Below are 16,668 nucleotides of genomic sequence, written 5' to 3'. Positions count from 1 at the left end.
TTTACAGCTTCACTTCTTAACATTTCCATGATTTAGTTACATGATTGTATTATTTTTTGTACCAAGACTAAAAAGTCAATTTTTAGATTATCTAACCATATTTAGATTACACATTTTTGTATTGTACAAAATTGTATGGTACAAATATAAAACCCTGGTGTACAACTGAAAATCGTGGATGGCCATTCTATACTTATCAAATAATCTATTCAGATATCTGCATTATTTAATAGGTAAGCAGTTTCTGAAATATTTATAGTAAATAAATGTTCATAATCTTGTTCGTGCTGACACCAAATAGCTCGTGTATGTCTAAGACTCTTTAGCAAGTGTGCCTTGGTCAAACAGCCATTTTCATTGCAATTTTGCCATGAGGTTTATAGTTTACCAGCTCAAAATCTTCATATTTGAAATCATCAATATTTGATATTTGTCTTTTTATTTTAAGAAGTGGAAATGGTCGAGGTACACGTTTTAACTGTTCATTGAGAGGTTCAACATGATTGCTGTATACATGAGCATCTCCTATTGTGTGTACGAAATCGCCAGGTTTTAAGCCTGTAATATGAGCGATCATGTATGTAAGAAGGGAATAGCTAGCGATATTGAAAGGCACACCAAGCCCCATATCTGCTGATCTCTGATAAAGTTGGCATGATAGTTCTCCATCACACACATAAAACTGGCACATTGCATGACATGGAGGCAAGGCCATTTTTGGTATGTCTGTAACATTCCAGGCACACATCATAATTCTCCTGTTGTCTGGATCCTTTTTAATTGTTTCTATTACTTGAGAAAGCTGATCAACACCTTTCCCAGTATAATCAGTGTTCATGTCAACATATTCAGCGCCAAAATGTCTCCATTGAAACCCATAAACAGGTCCCAGATCTCCAACTTCACGATCATGAAATCCCAATTTATCGAGAAACTCACGAGAGCCGTTGGCATCCCATATTCGAACTCCTTTAGAAGATAATTCATTTCCATTGGTGCTGCCTCTTATAAACCAAAGTAATTCTTCTAGAACACCTTTCCAAAAGACACGTTTGGTGGTCAACAACGGGAAACTTTCTCTCAAGTCATAACGCATTTGAGCACCAAACAAAGATATTGTTCCTGTGCCGGTTCTATCTCCCTTTATTTTACCCTTAGACAATATCCTTCTGCATAAGTTGAGGTATTCATACTCGCCGTGTTGTTCTTCTGATGTCGTTTCTGTACATTTGCTAGGGCAATTTGGATTGATTTGTGCGAGAGGCGTACCGGTACCATGTTTGCGGATTTCTTCTGGTGCTACTTCCATGGGCATCATTTGCGAAGAAACAGGTGGCTGATTTTCCATACTACAGTTCTACCGTAAAAGATTATTGATTCACAGAATTACCTGACGAATCTAGAATCCTAATTCCTAAGACTGTAAAAGCGCGCGAAGAAACTCAAACTACCCTTTCACATACTCACATCACGTTCGCGCTCCGGCGACTGGTTTGTTTTATTTCGTCAATTTGACATTTAGGCGTAACTTACTAGTGCGATATTTTTGCTTATATTGGGAGTTTTTACATAATTTTTTAAATATAAACTGATTAGCTTTTTCAAAATCATCATTTGTCATAAGACCAGTATAGCAAATATAATTAAAAATCTCATCCCTCTCCTCCAAACTACGAAAACGTTGTTTACAAGCAATGTTGAAAATCTAATTTATCCGATTAGTGTATGGACGATTATTCAATTTGTGAAATACGAATACCTTATATTCTTCATAATAGGATCTAACGTTCAATGCTCAATATTTTAATCAATTCTTCACATTCGTCTCGAACGTTGAAGTATGGGGTTTGCCACGCGCCATGTCCTACGAAAATGCTATTTTTGAAATGGCCCAGCCTCATCTGGATAGTATACTTCTTCTAAAAAAGTCTCGCACTTTCAGAAAATACTATACTAATCTATTACAAGCTATGCGACATCCTTACGATGATTAATCAAAGTAAAAAAGAGAAAAGAACAAACTGCGCCATTCTTAAATAGAATATGTCACTGCTAAGTTCCCGTCGAAACAGGTATATATTTTATAATTCAACAATCTGGATTTTAGAACTTGATAAAAATGTGCCAAGATTATTATGATTATATGCCATGTTTGTATAAATATAGGATTCTGAATATGTGACACGTGGTATTAGTATTTAAAGTAGCCTACATACATGAAATGGAAATAGAACCAAAAGTGAGATGAAAGTGAAGGAAAATATGCAAGGCAGATGGAGAAGAGAATCTACACCAGGGGTGACGAACCAATTTGCTGTAGCGGGCCACTTTATCAGTCACCGCTGAGTGAGCGGGCCGCACAATTTATAGTCGTACTACCGTATGATACCTGTTGATTTTCATCTACTAAACGAACAACGGCATCAATACAGCTGATGTTATTCAATTATATAATGCAATATAAACGCTCGGCTCGGATGTTCCAGATCCAAATTCCCTTTCGAATACCACAGCATTTTTAACACGAAAGTTTGAGTTTACTACCTGCGTATTATTGCAAAATCAATTTTTAATGTACTGTACCATGTACTTTCTACCATTGTTTTATTCATTGAGCATTTTCATAAAGTGAGATTACTCCTTCTCTATTAAACCGTATGCGTTTGCCGATAAGAGAGCGTAACTATGCTACGACAATGGTCATTTTGATCCATTGTTAGAGGTATCGATGATCCAAAAAAATAGATGTGTTGGAAATAGTGTTGTTGCCAGTAATATGAATACGGTAACACTTGCGCTCCCATTCTCTCTGTACAGTTCATGGAGGTTTGTGACTTTACTCCAAACATACACTGAATTGCCAGAATGCTTCGTGGGCCGCAGGTTCGTCACCTCTGATCTACACGAAAGAAACAACGGGTCAACCGCTGTTGGAGTAAGAAGTGATAACTTTAGTAATTAAGCACTTATTAGATAAACGAGTGCTGGATGGAAATTGATGATGCAGGTTTTTAGCGATCAAGGAAATTTATTTTTCTTATAACCTGCCCATTTTGTAAGTAAAATTATATGCTTTTCCAATGAATTTTTTTATTTATTATGCGAGTAATATCATTAAATAAAAACAAGTAAATTCAGCACCGCATCGCGTGGTAGCGCCCGCTATATAAGATATGAGGCATGGTTTACCATCCTTCGAGGCTGTCAATGCTATAAATCGAAAGCTTGTCGTCGTCATTTTGTCGCTTGGTGTTGGGAACTTCAACATTGACAGCCGTTGCCCATGTGTCTTTGCTTGAAGCAGGCCCAGAGAAATGAGCAGGTTCGAAAGTGTCAGCATCTTCATTATCACCATGAACTACCATCACTTGTTGAGGCAATTTAGCAGGCGTTGGCGGTCGATGTCCTGACATAGTTTCCTCAAGCATCCTTGAAACATTACGTGGCAAGTTTCCTGCAGATCGACTAATGCCTGTTTTTGGCCTTGCTCTCGACGTGCGTGGCCTGTATTTCGTTTCATCCTTATTAGTGAAAGATGAACGAAGATTTTCTAAGGGAGAAATTGCTATATCCTGTCCTACTCGCGTTATTGACGGTGGTCCAGGCTTTTTCATAACTATGTGGTTACTCTCCGAACTCTCTGGGACATTAATGAGTTGAAAGCTTTCACTGCTGCTGATGTTGTTTATGAGCTTATTTTGCAAGAAAAATAGGCTTTCATTTGAACTCGTCGGACTACCGTTAACTTCGAGATGAATAGGTAGAACTCGATTTTTTCTACGATTGAATTCACAACATAGGTACGGAAGTCCAGCATTTCGGCGCCAAATAACCCAGGATGTGTGCAATAAAATCAGTATGAATGCTGATGCAAATAGCAACAAACTGTGTAAGGTTAGGAAAGATTGAATAGCAGTGTCACATCCCCTATCGTAAATCTGGGTTTGAACAAAATCAAATGTAGCATCGTTTCCAAGGGAAAACGGAATTGAGGTGCCCATGCCAGGATTGGCCGTAGTCATTGAGATAGCAGTAGAAGAAACATCAAGAATTACGTTTCTTGGAGATATCGAGCAGTCCGAAGAGTTAATACAGCATGACTGGGGGATCCAATCGTAGACGATTCCGTTTTCCTTATCGACTTGAATCCAGTCTTTTGGAGATTTGGCACCACAGCACTGAAACACGCTCTGAATATATAAAAAAAAATTATGCTCTAACCTCTGAAGCCGCTATGGGTTGCACAGATTAGCCGCCATTTCATATAATGCCGATACCCGACACTAATATTCAAAAAAAGGTGGAATATGACATAAATCTTTGACCAAAGTTTCGCTGAGCGACGTCTATGTTTCTATTCATCTTTGCCGCACGCCAGACACTAAATTCTCAACGCCATCCATAAGCTAAATCAGAAGCATTGGCGACTCTTTTCGTCTTCAAGCAATGAAAATTTGATAGGTCTATTACTTGCTAAGAATGTCAATTTATCATAACACTAAAAATAAGACACAGCCTCAGCAAGAAAAACAACAACTATTAGGCAAAACGGCCATGAGTCTATTTCGTGTCCGATAATATATATAATTGACTGACCTGGTAAATATCCATCGCTTTTATATTTGTTGATCCTATGCTTCCGGTTATCACAGAGGACATCGCAGATACCATGTGACTCATTAGTGGATCGCTAACAGCCAATGACATTCCACCCAAAGCAAGACAAATCACAATGACAATTCTCAGAAAAATGATAGAACACAATGAAGTTTTTGGCTCAACGAATATGTCTGGAGAATCATCACGAATTCTTCGTCTTCGGTTAACACGTATCGCCCCACATATTCCGAATACCTGTGTGTCAAATAATAGAGTATTGTGATCGATGGTTTTAAGATTTTGTTGCAAATTATTGTCTATATACTTACCGAAATTGTCTCCAGCATAGTTGCAAAAACGACGAGAAAGATTGCTGAAACATCGCCGACGTCAATGCGAATAGTTGATAGGTGGAAGATGACATTGAAATCTTTGAATATTCCGTAAAATTCATCTTGATCAATCACGCCGGATTCAACTAGCTGATTGAGAATTCCCCAAACCAACAAGATGCCCCATAAAGTGGCGCATGCAAGCAGGTGCAATAGGTACACGAAGAATGAAATCTGCAACAAATATTATTACGTGCACTAAAATTACGTAAATACTTCCTTTCCTACTGTCGTCGTAAGAGACTTACCTTCTCCGACCTTGCCCTGGTGATTGTAAATCGTCCAGTACATATATTCATCATATTTTCAAATACCATCGCCAATAGATGTCAAACATATGGGTTTTGGTAATAATATAATCTTTTTTGTTGATTTCATTTTGTCGAAGTATTTGATGTATTATGACGTCACAAGCATGTTGTACTTGTCTCGTGATAATTTTTTGTCTGGTGTTCCACTTCAGAGTTTTTATCTGGACTTTTATTAAGCGATGACAATACGATGGCATCATGTTCGATGACGTCATTTGTATTAAAGTTGGTTTCGACCAGTATTTGATAGAGTTTGATTTGTGAATACTCGCATTTTTCAATTGTACTTTTGTTCGAAAATGAGCCACGAGAAAAACTCGTACAAGAGAAACATGTTATCGGATAAAATTTACCGGTTAATTGCAGCGTGGAGTTTGAGGTGATAAGTTATAATTTGAGCAAGTTACGTGACTACGTCCCAATGGTTCAAAAGCAATTTTGCGTGATCGTATCCTGGTATCGTATGGATATTATTCACAGACCGAGAAAGCATAGGTCATTCTACTGCAAGAGATATGCAGCGTACTTCGGACATATGGAAGTATGTTAGTAGAAACGATTTTGTTATTGAATATCATTTATGTGATAAAACTTTCAGTATTCGTGCAATTTTACTTTGTGATATCACAAAGAAAAACACCATCAACTGCGATCAGTAGCTACTTGCTCTATCAGTTTCGTGCGATTTGATACGAGTCCATCATCACAGTAGAGTTATCGTTGAAGTGACTATAGGAAGTGGAATTCATGCTATGTTCTGTGTTAGAATAGATATAATAATACTCTGGCAGAAAGTTGGAATATTCATATGAAGTTGGATAGGGGAGAGTGGGGCACAGTGGCCCTCATTTTTTCTTTGGCGATTTTCGAACTATTTACTACGCTATTTCAACTTCTAAATCATATGACTACATTGTAAGAGAAACGAACTTTTTATTTCTTACCAAAGAATTTGCTCAATGGGAATATTTTTCCTGTGAGCCAGGTTTTTTAAAAAAAAAAATTTGTCCCACTGTGCCCCGACGTCGGTATACAGTGGGACGGTGGTTGGATCACAGTGGGACACTGAGGAGGAAATAATTTATAAAGAACAAAACACCATCAGGAAAGAAATTTTGCTGAAATATCGAGCCCTTATTCGTCCTTCAAAGCTACTGGATATTCCATTGTGTGAGATCTTCATTAAATCGGTAGTGTCTGGAAGCTCTTGCCGTGCCGCCAACTTTAACTGGAGCTTCAAGGCGACAGACTACATCTTCTTCATCCAGCCCGAATGTGCTTTCTTCGTCTTCGGGGAAAACAAAAGCGGAATTTGTTGCTTTCGACGGGATTCTTTGCATAAATATAACTTCAAATTCCTTCTCGTCGTCGTCCTTGTCAAGAATTTTACCGACGTAATGCAACGCGTTTCCACCACGCCTTCTACTGAATTTAATAATGGCAAAATCCCCCACAGCTGCCACTCGATCTACACTATCGTCTACACGCGAATCAACTTCACTTTCCAGATCGCTATCGTCATTCAAGGGGACAGATGATTCATCACTGCTCGTTTCAGCAGGTGGCGCAGCCTTCTTTTGCTTGGGGTTCTTTTTAGAGCTTTTGATTTTGGATTGTGAGTTAGTCAATTTAGCTGTTAAAGCCTCTTTCACCGGCGTATCCGTGAGAACTAGCGTCTTTGAGCTCTTTCTCCCACACTTTTTTCTTCGCGGACAGGCTTTGTTGAACGGTCTGACATCTTCTGGTGAGAAATGTGCAGTAGTGCCGGAGGTCCCAGGCAAAGAGCTTACATCGGCGTTGCTTGGCGCAGCCTGACACTCTTCGCTATCATCTTCTTTTGGTTCTGGGCGATCTGTAACAAAGGAAGACAAGAACTCATGGTCGCCAAATATATCTCGATCAAACGGAAATATTCCAGACACCCGAAATCCCGACGGAATATTTTCAGGCGTGAACGCGCGAATGTATGCTGTTTTAGCAACTCCGGCGATATCGTATATCGTTAGAGTTTTGCCTGCATGTTCTGGAAGAGTTAGCCACGCATCAACGGCGTTATTGTAGTAATGTTTCAGCGGCCCGTATACTGACCTGTCCAGAGGCTGTAGTTTGTGACTACAGTGGGGTGGAAATGTGAGGAGAACCAGACCATTTTCCTTTGCGTAATTGAGAGAATCAATCGTGATGTGACTCTTGTAGTTGTCCATTAGTAATAGTGCGGGAGTTGAAGGTGTGCAGTTTGCATGTTTTACGAAATGTTTCATCCATGAAAGAAAGATTTCTGAATTTATCCAACCAGATTTGTTTGCAAACCCAGCTGCACCAAGTGGCGCACCTCTCAGCATATGTTCTCTGAAGTTGACTCTAGGAAAAATGAAGCACGGAGGTATGGAGTTTCCTAGTGCATTGACTGATCCTATCATTGTCACAAGAAGTCCCCTTTCGGCCGAAGTAATCTTTCCCACTTGCTTTATACCTGTTTCGGCAATGATCTTGGACGGCACTTGAACGGTAGTTAACCCGGTTTCGTCCATGTTATATATGGAATTTGGCTCAAACTTGTTACGCTTCATTACGGAATCAAGGTTATCAAAGAATTCGCCAACATTTTTCCTGTTGAAACTGGTAGCTCTCGACAAACTTGTGGCTTCTGGTTTGCGCAGAGAGAGTTTAGGATGACGCTGCATGAATCCGTACAGCCAGTCGCTTCCTGCAAGGGTCTCAACCCATGACCGCGGAATGTTTGTTCCATTTTTAACTGCCATTTTATACGCTAGCTCTCGAACCTCGTCTTTTCGAAGCCCGTAGTGGTGTCTGGATGCCTGTAGCAGATAACTCGAAAGCTCACCTTCTTCCTCATCCGAAAATATTCTTCTTACCGTGTAGTTAGGACGAAAATACTCGAGGCTATCTGAGGGCGCTGAGTCGGACACAGAACTTTCTGACATAAACTTCAGTTTTTGACGTACCTTGATAGGGTTGTTTTGGGAATGGCATTTTCTCTTGCAGTTGTACGCAGTTTTTTGTCTTCATGAATCACCTGCTCCGCTGCTCTCTTCATAACCAATGGATCGATCTGTCCTATGGAGGTTTTTCTTTTCCTTTTACGTGGCATTTTGCTAGTTGTTTATTTAAATCAATTAGGATTGCTCTGAAATAGGAAGACAATCCAACATTGCAACTAGCAAGCAGGAGCGGGGACAGAAGGTAGGCTACTCTAGGTCCCTCAAACCCTACAGAGCTGTGGAGGGGTTCAGTGGGACACGCCCCAGTGTGTACTCGTGGTTGATGTCCCACTGTGCCCAAGCTCACCATTTTGGGATAATTGATCCTCTCACGACAAGTAGGCTAGAGTGCCGATCTATCTTATACCCCGTCATAAGCCACTGTGGGGCACCTACCTGGCATGCCAATATGGGCGACAAAAGTCATGCGGGCTGCAGTTTAGAAGAAAAAAACTCCGGCAATTTATTTTTACTTTGGCCCCCTAAAAACAACGAAAGTCTCCTAACTTTTTCCAATACGACCTACCGGCGCAAATAAATTTCCTAGAGGACAGGCTTGACCGTGACTTTTTTCAGTTTGGTCACGTGCCCGGTACGACCACCGGTGTCGCTAGTGGATGGATTGGACCACTGTGCCCCATGGGCCACCGTGCCCCACTCTCCCCTATACACAATTGGGATAATTGTGAGACAAGTTTGGGAAAAGTGTGGGACAAGTAGGCCTACGAGTCAATTACAATAGTGTTGTAAGCGACATTTTTGAGACACCTCATCAACAATCCATAAATTCAGTCCACTATGTTCTGTACATACAATACTAGGTTATGTGATTTCATTGCAAAAGCAGCAGTCGTAGTAATATTTTCGGCATGAACATCAGTAACCACTAGGTGAGGATTAGATCAGTGTGTTTGTTTGTTGGTCGTAGGGCAATTTCTCTTTACATCGAAGTCTGTTTTGTACTCGGAGCTAAGGATGTAATAACCATTCTTCTAATAAGCAATACATATCCGTACCTATAACGATGAATCGAGTTTGCCAGCCAGCCGAGAAACATTGTTGTCTGGGTAGGTCCAATAGTAACCTATCAATGACCCGAATTAGGCAAATACAAATGTCTGATCAAGCTTCGCTCTTGTGTTTTCTTAAAGCAGGATCTCACATATTTTGGCGAGGTGGACAAAATTGGGACCCTGTCTAAACTTTGATTATCTTGTATCACGTTGGCATCTCAACGTTTGCATATGGGTAGCCTGCATATCTTGTAACCCGGCAACGGAAACATTTTCATCTTGGTGTGACGTTATAACCACACGTCAGCTCAACAACTCAAACATTTGCGCCTGTCTACACTCGTATCCGATGCGGCGTGCAGGCATACGTTCCTGTGTTTCATATAAATACATCATTTCCATGGAGAATATTAGTTTTACGATCAACACGTCAGACAGGTGGATAACCATTGCAAAAAGGTTCTAAGTTAGGGCAAGTGTTAGACAGACAAACAAGAGCACTGCGTATATCAATAAATTTACCAGTAAGGAGAATTTCACAGCACTGTTAATTATTAATTCGACTGACCAATAAAGAAACAATCACCATGGTCACTAAAAAACAATAACGCTCCCTAAAAAACAACAACGCATAATATAAGAAATAAACAACGCATAATATGAGACTTAAAATATCTGTTGTGTCACCCACGCGAGCACAAACATGAAAGCGAAGATATTGCGAAAGTTATTTTATGATTGGTTGTTTTAAAAGTGTATGCCGTCATGTATTCATTATTTTGCAGACTGGGCCGGAACTGACCAAATCTATAAAAGCATAGAACATTGCCGAACGACATTCATTCAGCATCTGGGATTTTTCTCGACGGCACCAATTGAAATCTATTGAAGAAAATTACGTACATAAAATGGCGAAACATATTATATTTGTAGGTATGTCAAACTATATTTCTTCTAGGCAATACGGAAAATTGACATTTGTATACAATGGTAAAGTAGTTATATACATTCTTGGTAAATTAGTGAAGTGAAAAGAAATTTTTTTTTTGAGTGCCGTTAAATCGATAACACAAATTCAGAAAAACTTTCAAATTTTTTAGCGGTTTTTATACAACAAAATTTCGTATATTATCTTACAACAACAATGACATATAAGTAAATGAATGAAAATTATTGTGGTATACATCAAAGGCATATATTAACTGTTAGATATTGTATAATTAGTATCTACGAGTATAAGTGAATTCCAAAATATCATCCCATATACGAATAATTATATGTAATTTTTGGTTTTACAAATTCGCCACCCGCGACATATGATTCTCGAATAGCAAACGGTTCATACATACTTATTGAGTTAGTTCCAGACACAGTGAGTTTCAAGATAAAAAAAAGTTCAAGGTGTTACTACTGACGTATTCTTTTTTGCGATTTTCAGTTTTAGCCGTTCTTTCATTGCTTGTTGTGGTGAAGGGACACGGTCGATTAAAGGAGCCTGCAGGACGATCTTCAATTTGGAGATATCAAAATACCTTAGATCTTTCTGAATCAGACAAAGAATTGATCGAAGAAAATTACGAAGATAATGAACTATTCTGCGGTGGCTTTTCAGTAAGTCTTTAATAAAAGTTTGATCTTTTCATATAGTACATATGGTATGCAATGTTATGCCTAATTCAATTGAATCAATCAACGAATCAATTTAAAATGATTTATGACATATTGTTGAGAACGGAAGGCAAGAATGACAGCTTTGATGTGGTAATAAAAACTTCATGTTTGGTGTACAGATGATATAAGCCCTAGTCGCAACTCAAGCAGCATTTATCATGCTCGTCAGACCTATTTGCCGAATCCAACATTGAAACATCCTTTTATATTTCGTATGCGTATTTAATAGCAGAATCACGCACACAACCGGCTGCCTGCATGCAGAGAAATTAGATTTGGGTTCGTTAAATAAATTTTGTCTACCTCTCCAATAATTAGCTAACCATTTTTTTTTACCACATAACGACATCGCAACTGTGACACGAAAATATAAATTTGCTAGACACGTAGTCAGAAAAAGTGAAGCTATTCAATCATTTATTCTCATACTTCTAGTCTTATTTGGGTTAAAAAATTATGGCGAACACACAGGGCTTGTTAACCTGAAAAATTTCGAAATTACGACCACAAGTATAGCTGGATATAGGTCACATTCTTGCCATAACCGTGATATTTTTGCTGCTTCGGGACATATCGTATGTGGGTCATCTTACTGACCTTTCATAATTTATATTTGCCTGTAAACGAGTCATAAATTGTCCGTTTTTGTCCGAAAGATAAATATTTTTCATTGCCGTGGATGGAATCTTTGAATTACGACTTTTGTCACAATTGAAAACTATCGACACGCCCGTAATTAGATCAAAATATCCAATAAATTTATTTTGATGAGACCGCAAAACCTCTTGGTAAACATTATTAGTAGAAACTATCTTTTTATTCCTGTAATTTTTTTTAAACAAGTGGTGTAAAATATACCCAGATGACCAATTTTTTTATTTATAGTATCAACAAGCACTAGGTGGTAAATGTGGAATATGTGGCGACCCATATGACGCAGATGTAAAAGAAAATGAAGCAGGCGGAAGATATGCAAATGGGATCATAGTTAGACATTACGAGCAACCTGGTATATACACCATTTACATTATAATTTTTATTCTTTTAAATAGTTCAAAACACAACGTTTCAACGATGCTTTTTATCAGGTGCATGGGTAACTGCAGAAGTTGAAATTACGGCACACCACAAAGGATATTTTGAATTCCGTCTTTGTCCCTGGAATCAACCGGACGTTTCTGTTGCTGGATGCGAAAACTGGTAACGTTTTCTTTTCTGATTACGTGATTTATTATTTTCTCAGTCGTGTATATTTGGTTGACGCTCATATTTTATGCGTCACCCGGAAGCTTTGAACCGCACTACTTCACACGAGACGAATTAAATTGTATAGACAATGTTCAGACAAAAAGAAAACTATATTTGTAAACCGCCAAGTTCTCTGCCTGAACAGCTTCCCTTAGTCTTTTCGGAAATGAATGCCTAAATACTTACTACAAACTGAGGGTCCTAAAAGGGTATTTTGTCACCGATGTCACCTAAAACTCAAACCGCATTGGAATTATATATACACATTTCATATATCGTATATCAATATATCGCCCGACGTACTATTCAACTGCTTTCAGCTTTCTCTAAAAACTGTCTGTGACTTATTGGACACGAAGTGGACATAACGATCGTTTTAATATTATGTTGGTCTTGTTGTTGTTGTTGTTCTTTGACACTTTTTGGACATCTAGTGGAAAATCTAAAAAACCGCTTTTCTCTTCGATCACTGGACCAATTGCTGTGGTGCTTTGTTTATAATTTGAGATTTTAATTGAGATAAAAAGATGAAACTTGGCAGGTTGGTAGAGTTGCTGGAGTTGTGTTTCTTTTAGCCATCTTTGAAGGTTTCGCTTTTTTACATTTAAAGGAAGTGGAATAGGGGAGTGCGCATTTCCAATACGTCGATTATATTTTTGTCAACCAATTTGCGACCACCGTGTTTTTGTCTGTTTGATTACTGTGATGTGGTGTTTTGTTTATTGGACACGTTTATTGGACACGTTTAGTGGCCATAACGATTGTTTCAAAATTTTGTTGTTATTGTTATTTGACTCCGTCTCCATTTTTAAAAAATCGCTTTTCTCTTCGAATACTGGACCAATTGCTTTTCAGTGGTTAAAGATAAAATTTTTCTCCAGAAGGCTATTACTTTTTTTTCTCGCTATGACGTCATCAAAATTATTGCCACTGGGTGGCGCTACGTGTCCATATATTTGAGCATAGCTCTCTTGTTTATACAGGTACTGGTAAGTCACCTCATATGATTTTTGGGGAATTGTTCTGAGTGTCCATATATTTAAGCATTGCTCTCTTGTATTGCATGAAATAAAAATACTACAAGAATTGCTGAAATTTTGAACTTCATTTTACAGGGTAGTCAATTTAAATTATATATAAATCATCACTGCATGCTCCTTACATTCTATTATGCTGCATTTGTTGGCATGGAGTAAATATATTTGTACAAATTTAGGTACCTCCTTGATACCGTCAGTCCAGATGGAACAAAATGGTTTCTACCTGCATCAACCGGACAGGGTCAAATCTACGAAGTTCCGATAAAACTCCCCGATGGCGTTGTATGCGACCAATGCGTTCTTCAATGGCGATATCACACAGGTATTTTCCAAATTATAATTTTAATCTCCTCACATGAATTATCACAACAAAAGTGATTAACAAATTTTCGTCCTCTACTGAATTTTAATTAACATGTGCAATTTCAACTCTGTGTGCCCGAGCTCCAGGACATCGTCGCAAAAAAATTTGGGATGATTATAATTGAGAAAATGTTTTATAACGGAGGATTACTAATACTTTTTCATGGCCTAGGAAATTCCTGGGGTTGCTATAAAAATGGAGGTTGTTGTGTTGGTTGCGGTCCACAAGAAGAATTTTACGGATGTGCGGATGTCTCTATTCATGGATCAGGTGAACCACCTGCTACTACAGAGGTAAATTGATGACTAGTATCATCACCTTGTACTTTTTCAAGTAAATGTTCAAATATGTGGACACGAAAGTCGCGTATCGATGCCCATACGGACCTAGCTGAGCACCGAGTTCGCTGAAAAGCTTGACGGAGTCGCACAAAAATGAGGAAATTGAGTATCTCCATTTTCATAAAAAAAGCGTAGGCTACCTGTGAATTGAAAAACAGCATATATATTATGAGTGAAATATCGGGTCTCATTATATTCAGAGAAAATTTGAAAAAATTAAATAAAAGGTAATAGATTTTTAGCGCGTCTACGATGGTTTGCAGTCGTTTCTCTGAATTGTTACGGTTGTTCACCCAAATCTCAATGTTTGATTTTAACCCATGGAAACCCTTTTTTAACATTTGACTTTCGTGTCCATAAATTTTTGCGTTGCTCTTTTGTTTGTTACATCATGCAACAAAATAATTTTCTGCTTTGGTGACAGTTTAAGGTAATTTCTACCGAAGCTCCGTAACATTCTTACCGCAATGTTGGTTAACGTGCCTCTTGTTCTTAGATGAAAACGACTTCTACTCTCATGTCTGCTATTATGAGTACTACTACCTCTACCAGTGCATCACCCACAACAACAACTACAACGAGCGAAAGTACCACAACGACGTCGCCTGGAGAACCAGACGAACCAATATGTGAAGTGAGATTTTGATGGCCTTAGTACCTTATTTAATAGACTAATAACGCAGATCTTTGGTGCAATTTTTTTGAATCGCGTGTTAATCATTTTATACATTTACAAGTATTTCATTGTATCTATTGTCGAAAATCAGTGACGGGAACTATATGTATTTTGTTAAATTCCAATAGATAATCTTTATATACAACTTCACGGTATGGGTATTTTCGGCAAAATTTCAATGAAATATATTCTTCTTTCAGCATGGTGGATATACGAAGAGAGATTGTACTTCATTTTACATGTGCTCTAATGGAATCGCGTACGAGTTTGCTTGTCCACCTGGAACTGTTTGGGACGATGATAGAAGTCTATGTGATCATCCATACAATGTTGTATCAGAGTGTGGGGTAAGTAACAATATGTTAATTTAGGAGATAGAAACAAAAAAGCGCTTTTTTGTTAAGACTGTCATAGTTGCATTGAAATATTTACTTTTTGTGGTTTACTATTTATTTTATTGAAACTTACTTTATTTGATTTCACAGACGAGGCTACAATGAAACCTGTATGATTGCAGTGACAGAATATTAATGCCATATGAATTCAGTGTTTAATCAGATTTTGTGTTTCAATTTCAACTTCTCGACACGCCTGTAATTCCAGCAAGTTTCGTGAAATATCTTTTCATTTTTGCTATTATCGTTTTATGAATTTATGTAACGGCATACAAATATGTGTTATATGTTATTATACCATGCATTATCATACGTATTTTTTCACTTATTACTTTGCGATGACACTGCATATCCGCAAGTTTCGATATTTTTCAAATCTATTTCCGAATCAAACATCTCGATTCAAATATGATTCTATTAATAACAACATTCGTTATGCAACATTAAAATTATATAATTCATGATTCATCCCTTATAAACTTATTCCGCGTTTATGACTGATTTGGCTATTTCATGTGTAGTCAAAACATACATAAATATAGTCAAAACACTTCTGGGAAACACCAACGCCACTTTTTCAAAACACCCTCGCCTGCGAGTCTATTCACACCTTCTTACTCCTCTCCATTTCGTCAGATATCGTAGGTATGATGTCATTCATTACTGAAAACCATAAAATCGTAGAATAAGATAAAGTTATGCTTATGTTTAGAGCAATGACCCTTTTTGCAATAGTGATTTTCAATATATATATATAGGAAGCTTGAACCTTTCGAGTCCAAACGGCAACTTTGAAAGGGTGAACCAGATTTAAGTATCCAAAACGCGAAAATTTTTGAAAGTAAGCACAAAAACACGGAATGGAAAAGAACTTTTTTAGTAATTATTTGCAGGGAAATTAATTAATCACCCATCACTCGTAAGTGAACAACGTTGTCTGGCATCAAAACCAGCGCTACGTAAAAATCGAAACTTAATTAACCTTATACGGTACTGCGTACCAACTTTTAGTGTTATTACCACGCCATAGGCTGTATCTGCATTATGTAAAGTTTCTCACATGTAGTGACAGTTTTAGGCGATAAAGTGCACATGCCATGACCTTAACTGCAATCTTCCAATATTGAACGCCAAATGTAGGCCTACCTATGGGTCGTTTGCGAATTTCTTGTTGTTCCACTTACTGTTAGGAAGGCTGATGATGAGAGAGCCTGGACTTTGACGGAATGATGTAATGCCATGTGGCAGCGCAATAATACTGAAATTTTGGACGGAATATCGGGCGGACCCCCATAAGGAGTATAAAGTACACAAAGAAGTTTGATCTATTAGTTTCGGAGAACAGCGATTTTTTGCCATTAAAAAAATTTCACCTCAACTCATGGACTGGCACACGTTGTCGGAAAGTTTTGATGAATTGATCTGGCATCTGACACATAGCTGTACATTGCGATAGTCGGCAAACTGTGGGCCACTGAGCATTTTCGGGTAGGTCTTCAATAAATTTCAATTATGGCAGTGATACACAAAAAAGTTCTGTAACTCCAACAATGCATATACATTTTTTGTCAAATGATCTTTGTTCATCTATCAAACGATTACACATTACGTTCATT

The 16,668-nt window shown here is 38.0% G+C and overlaps 4 protein-coding genes across 4 annotated transcripts in view; 2 read left to right on the top strand and 2 right to left on the bottom strand.

Moving 5' to 3' along the window:
• Positions 1-16,668, top strand: part of LOC120339699 (interleukin-1 receptor-associated kinase 4-like) — a 112,328-nt gene that overhangs the window by 81,291 nt on the left and 14,369 nt on the right. The window lies entirely within an intron of this gene.
• On the bottom strand, positions 334-1,472 carry LOC120339323 (thymidylate synthase-like). Its single transcript, XM_039407422.2, has one exon. It carries the CDS (start codon positions 1,346-1,348, stop codon positions 341-343), a length of 1,008 nt encoding a protein of 335 aa, XP_039263356.2. The 5' UTR covers positions 1,349-1,472; the 3' UTR covers positions 334-340.
• LOC120339549 (uncharacterized) lies at positions 3,092-5,412 on the bottom strand. The gene is made up of 4 exons (XM_039407697.2): positions 5,240-5,412; positions 4,929-5,165; positions 4,597-4,854; positions 3,092-4,190 (listed from the first exon to the last, which is right to left on the bottom strand). The coding sequence occupies exons 1-4, from the start codon at positions 5,306-5,308 to the stop codon at positions 3,186-3,188; spliced, it is 1,569 nt and encodes a 522-aa protein (XP_039263631.2). The 5' UTR covers positions 5,309-5,412; the 3' UTR covers positions 3,092-3,185.
• LOC120339509 (uncharacterized) lies at positions 10,091-16,344 on the top strand. Its single transcript, XM_039407653.2, has 9 exons — positions 10,091-10,250; positions 10,756-10,928; positions 11,874-11,997; positions 12,077-12,188; positions 13,453-13,598; positions 13,812-13,933; positions 14,478-14,615; positions 14,858-15,004; positions 15,143-16,344. Exons 1-9 carry the CDS (start codon positions 10,226-10,228, stop codon positions 15,155-15,157), a joined length of 1,002 nt encoding a protein of 333 aa, XP_039263587.2. The 5' UTR covers positions 10,091-10,225; the 3' UTR covers positions 15,158-16,344.

Source organism: Styela clava, chromosome 9 (genome assembly GCF_964204865.1).
Source record: "Styela clava chromosome 9, kaStyClav1.hap1.2, whole genome shotgun sequence".
Taxonomy (NCBI): Eukaryota; Metazoa; Chordata; class Ascidiacea; order Stolidobranchia; family Styelidae; genus Styela; species Styela clava.
Note: the sequence above shows the minus strand (reverse complement) of the source record. Positions and strands in the feature narration are given on the sequence as shown.

Bases quoted from the DNA above. Each gene is read 5' to 3' on its own strand.
- LOC120339549 (XM_039407697.2), bottom strand. From the start codon at position 5,308: ATGGTATTTGAAAATATGATGAATATATGTACTGGACGATTTACAATC. The intron at 5,166-5,239 runs GTAAGTCTCTTA...TATTTGTTGCAG, and splicing joins CCAGGGCAAGGTCGGAGAAG to ATTTCATTCTTCGTGTACCT. The intron at 4,855-4,928 runs GTAAGTATATAG...TTTGACACACAG, and splicing joins CTATGCTGGAGACAATTTCG to GTATTCGGAATATGTGGGGC.
- LOC120339323 (XM_039407422.2), bottom strand. From the start codon at position 1,348: ATGGAAAATCAGCCACCTGTTTCTTCGCAAATGATGCCCATGGAAGTA.
- LOC120339509 (XM_039407653.2), top strand. From the start codon at position 10,226: ATGGCGAAACATATTATATTTGTAG. The intron at 10,251-10,755 runs GTATGTCAAACT...TGCGATTTTCAG, and splicing joins GAAACATATTATATTTGTAG to TTTTAGCCGTTCTTTCATTG. The intron at 13,934-14,477 runs GTAAATTGATGA...TCTTGTTCTTAG, and splicing joins AACCACCTGCTACTACAGAG to ATGAAAACGACTTCTACTCT.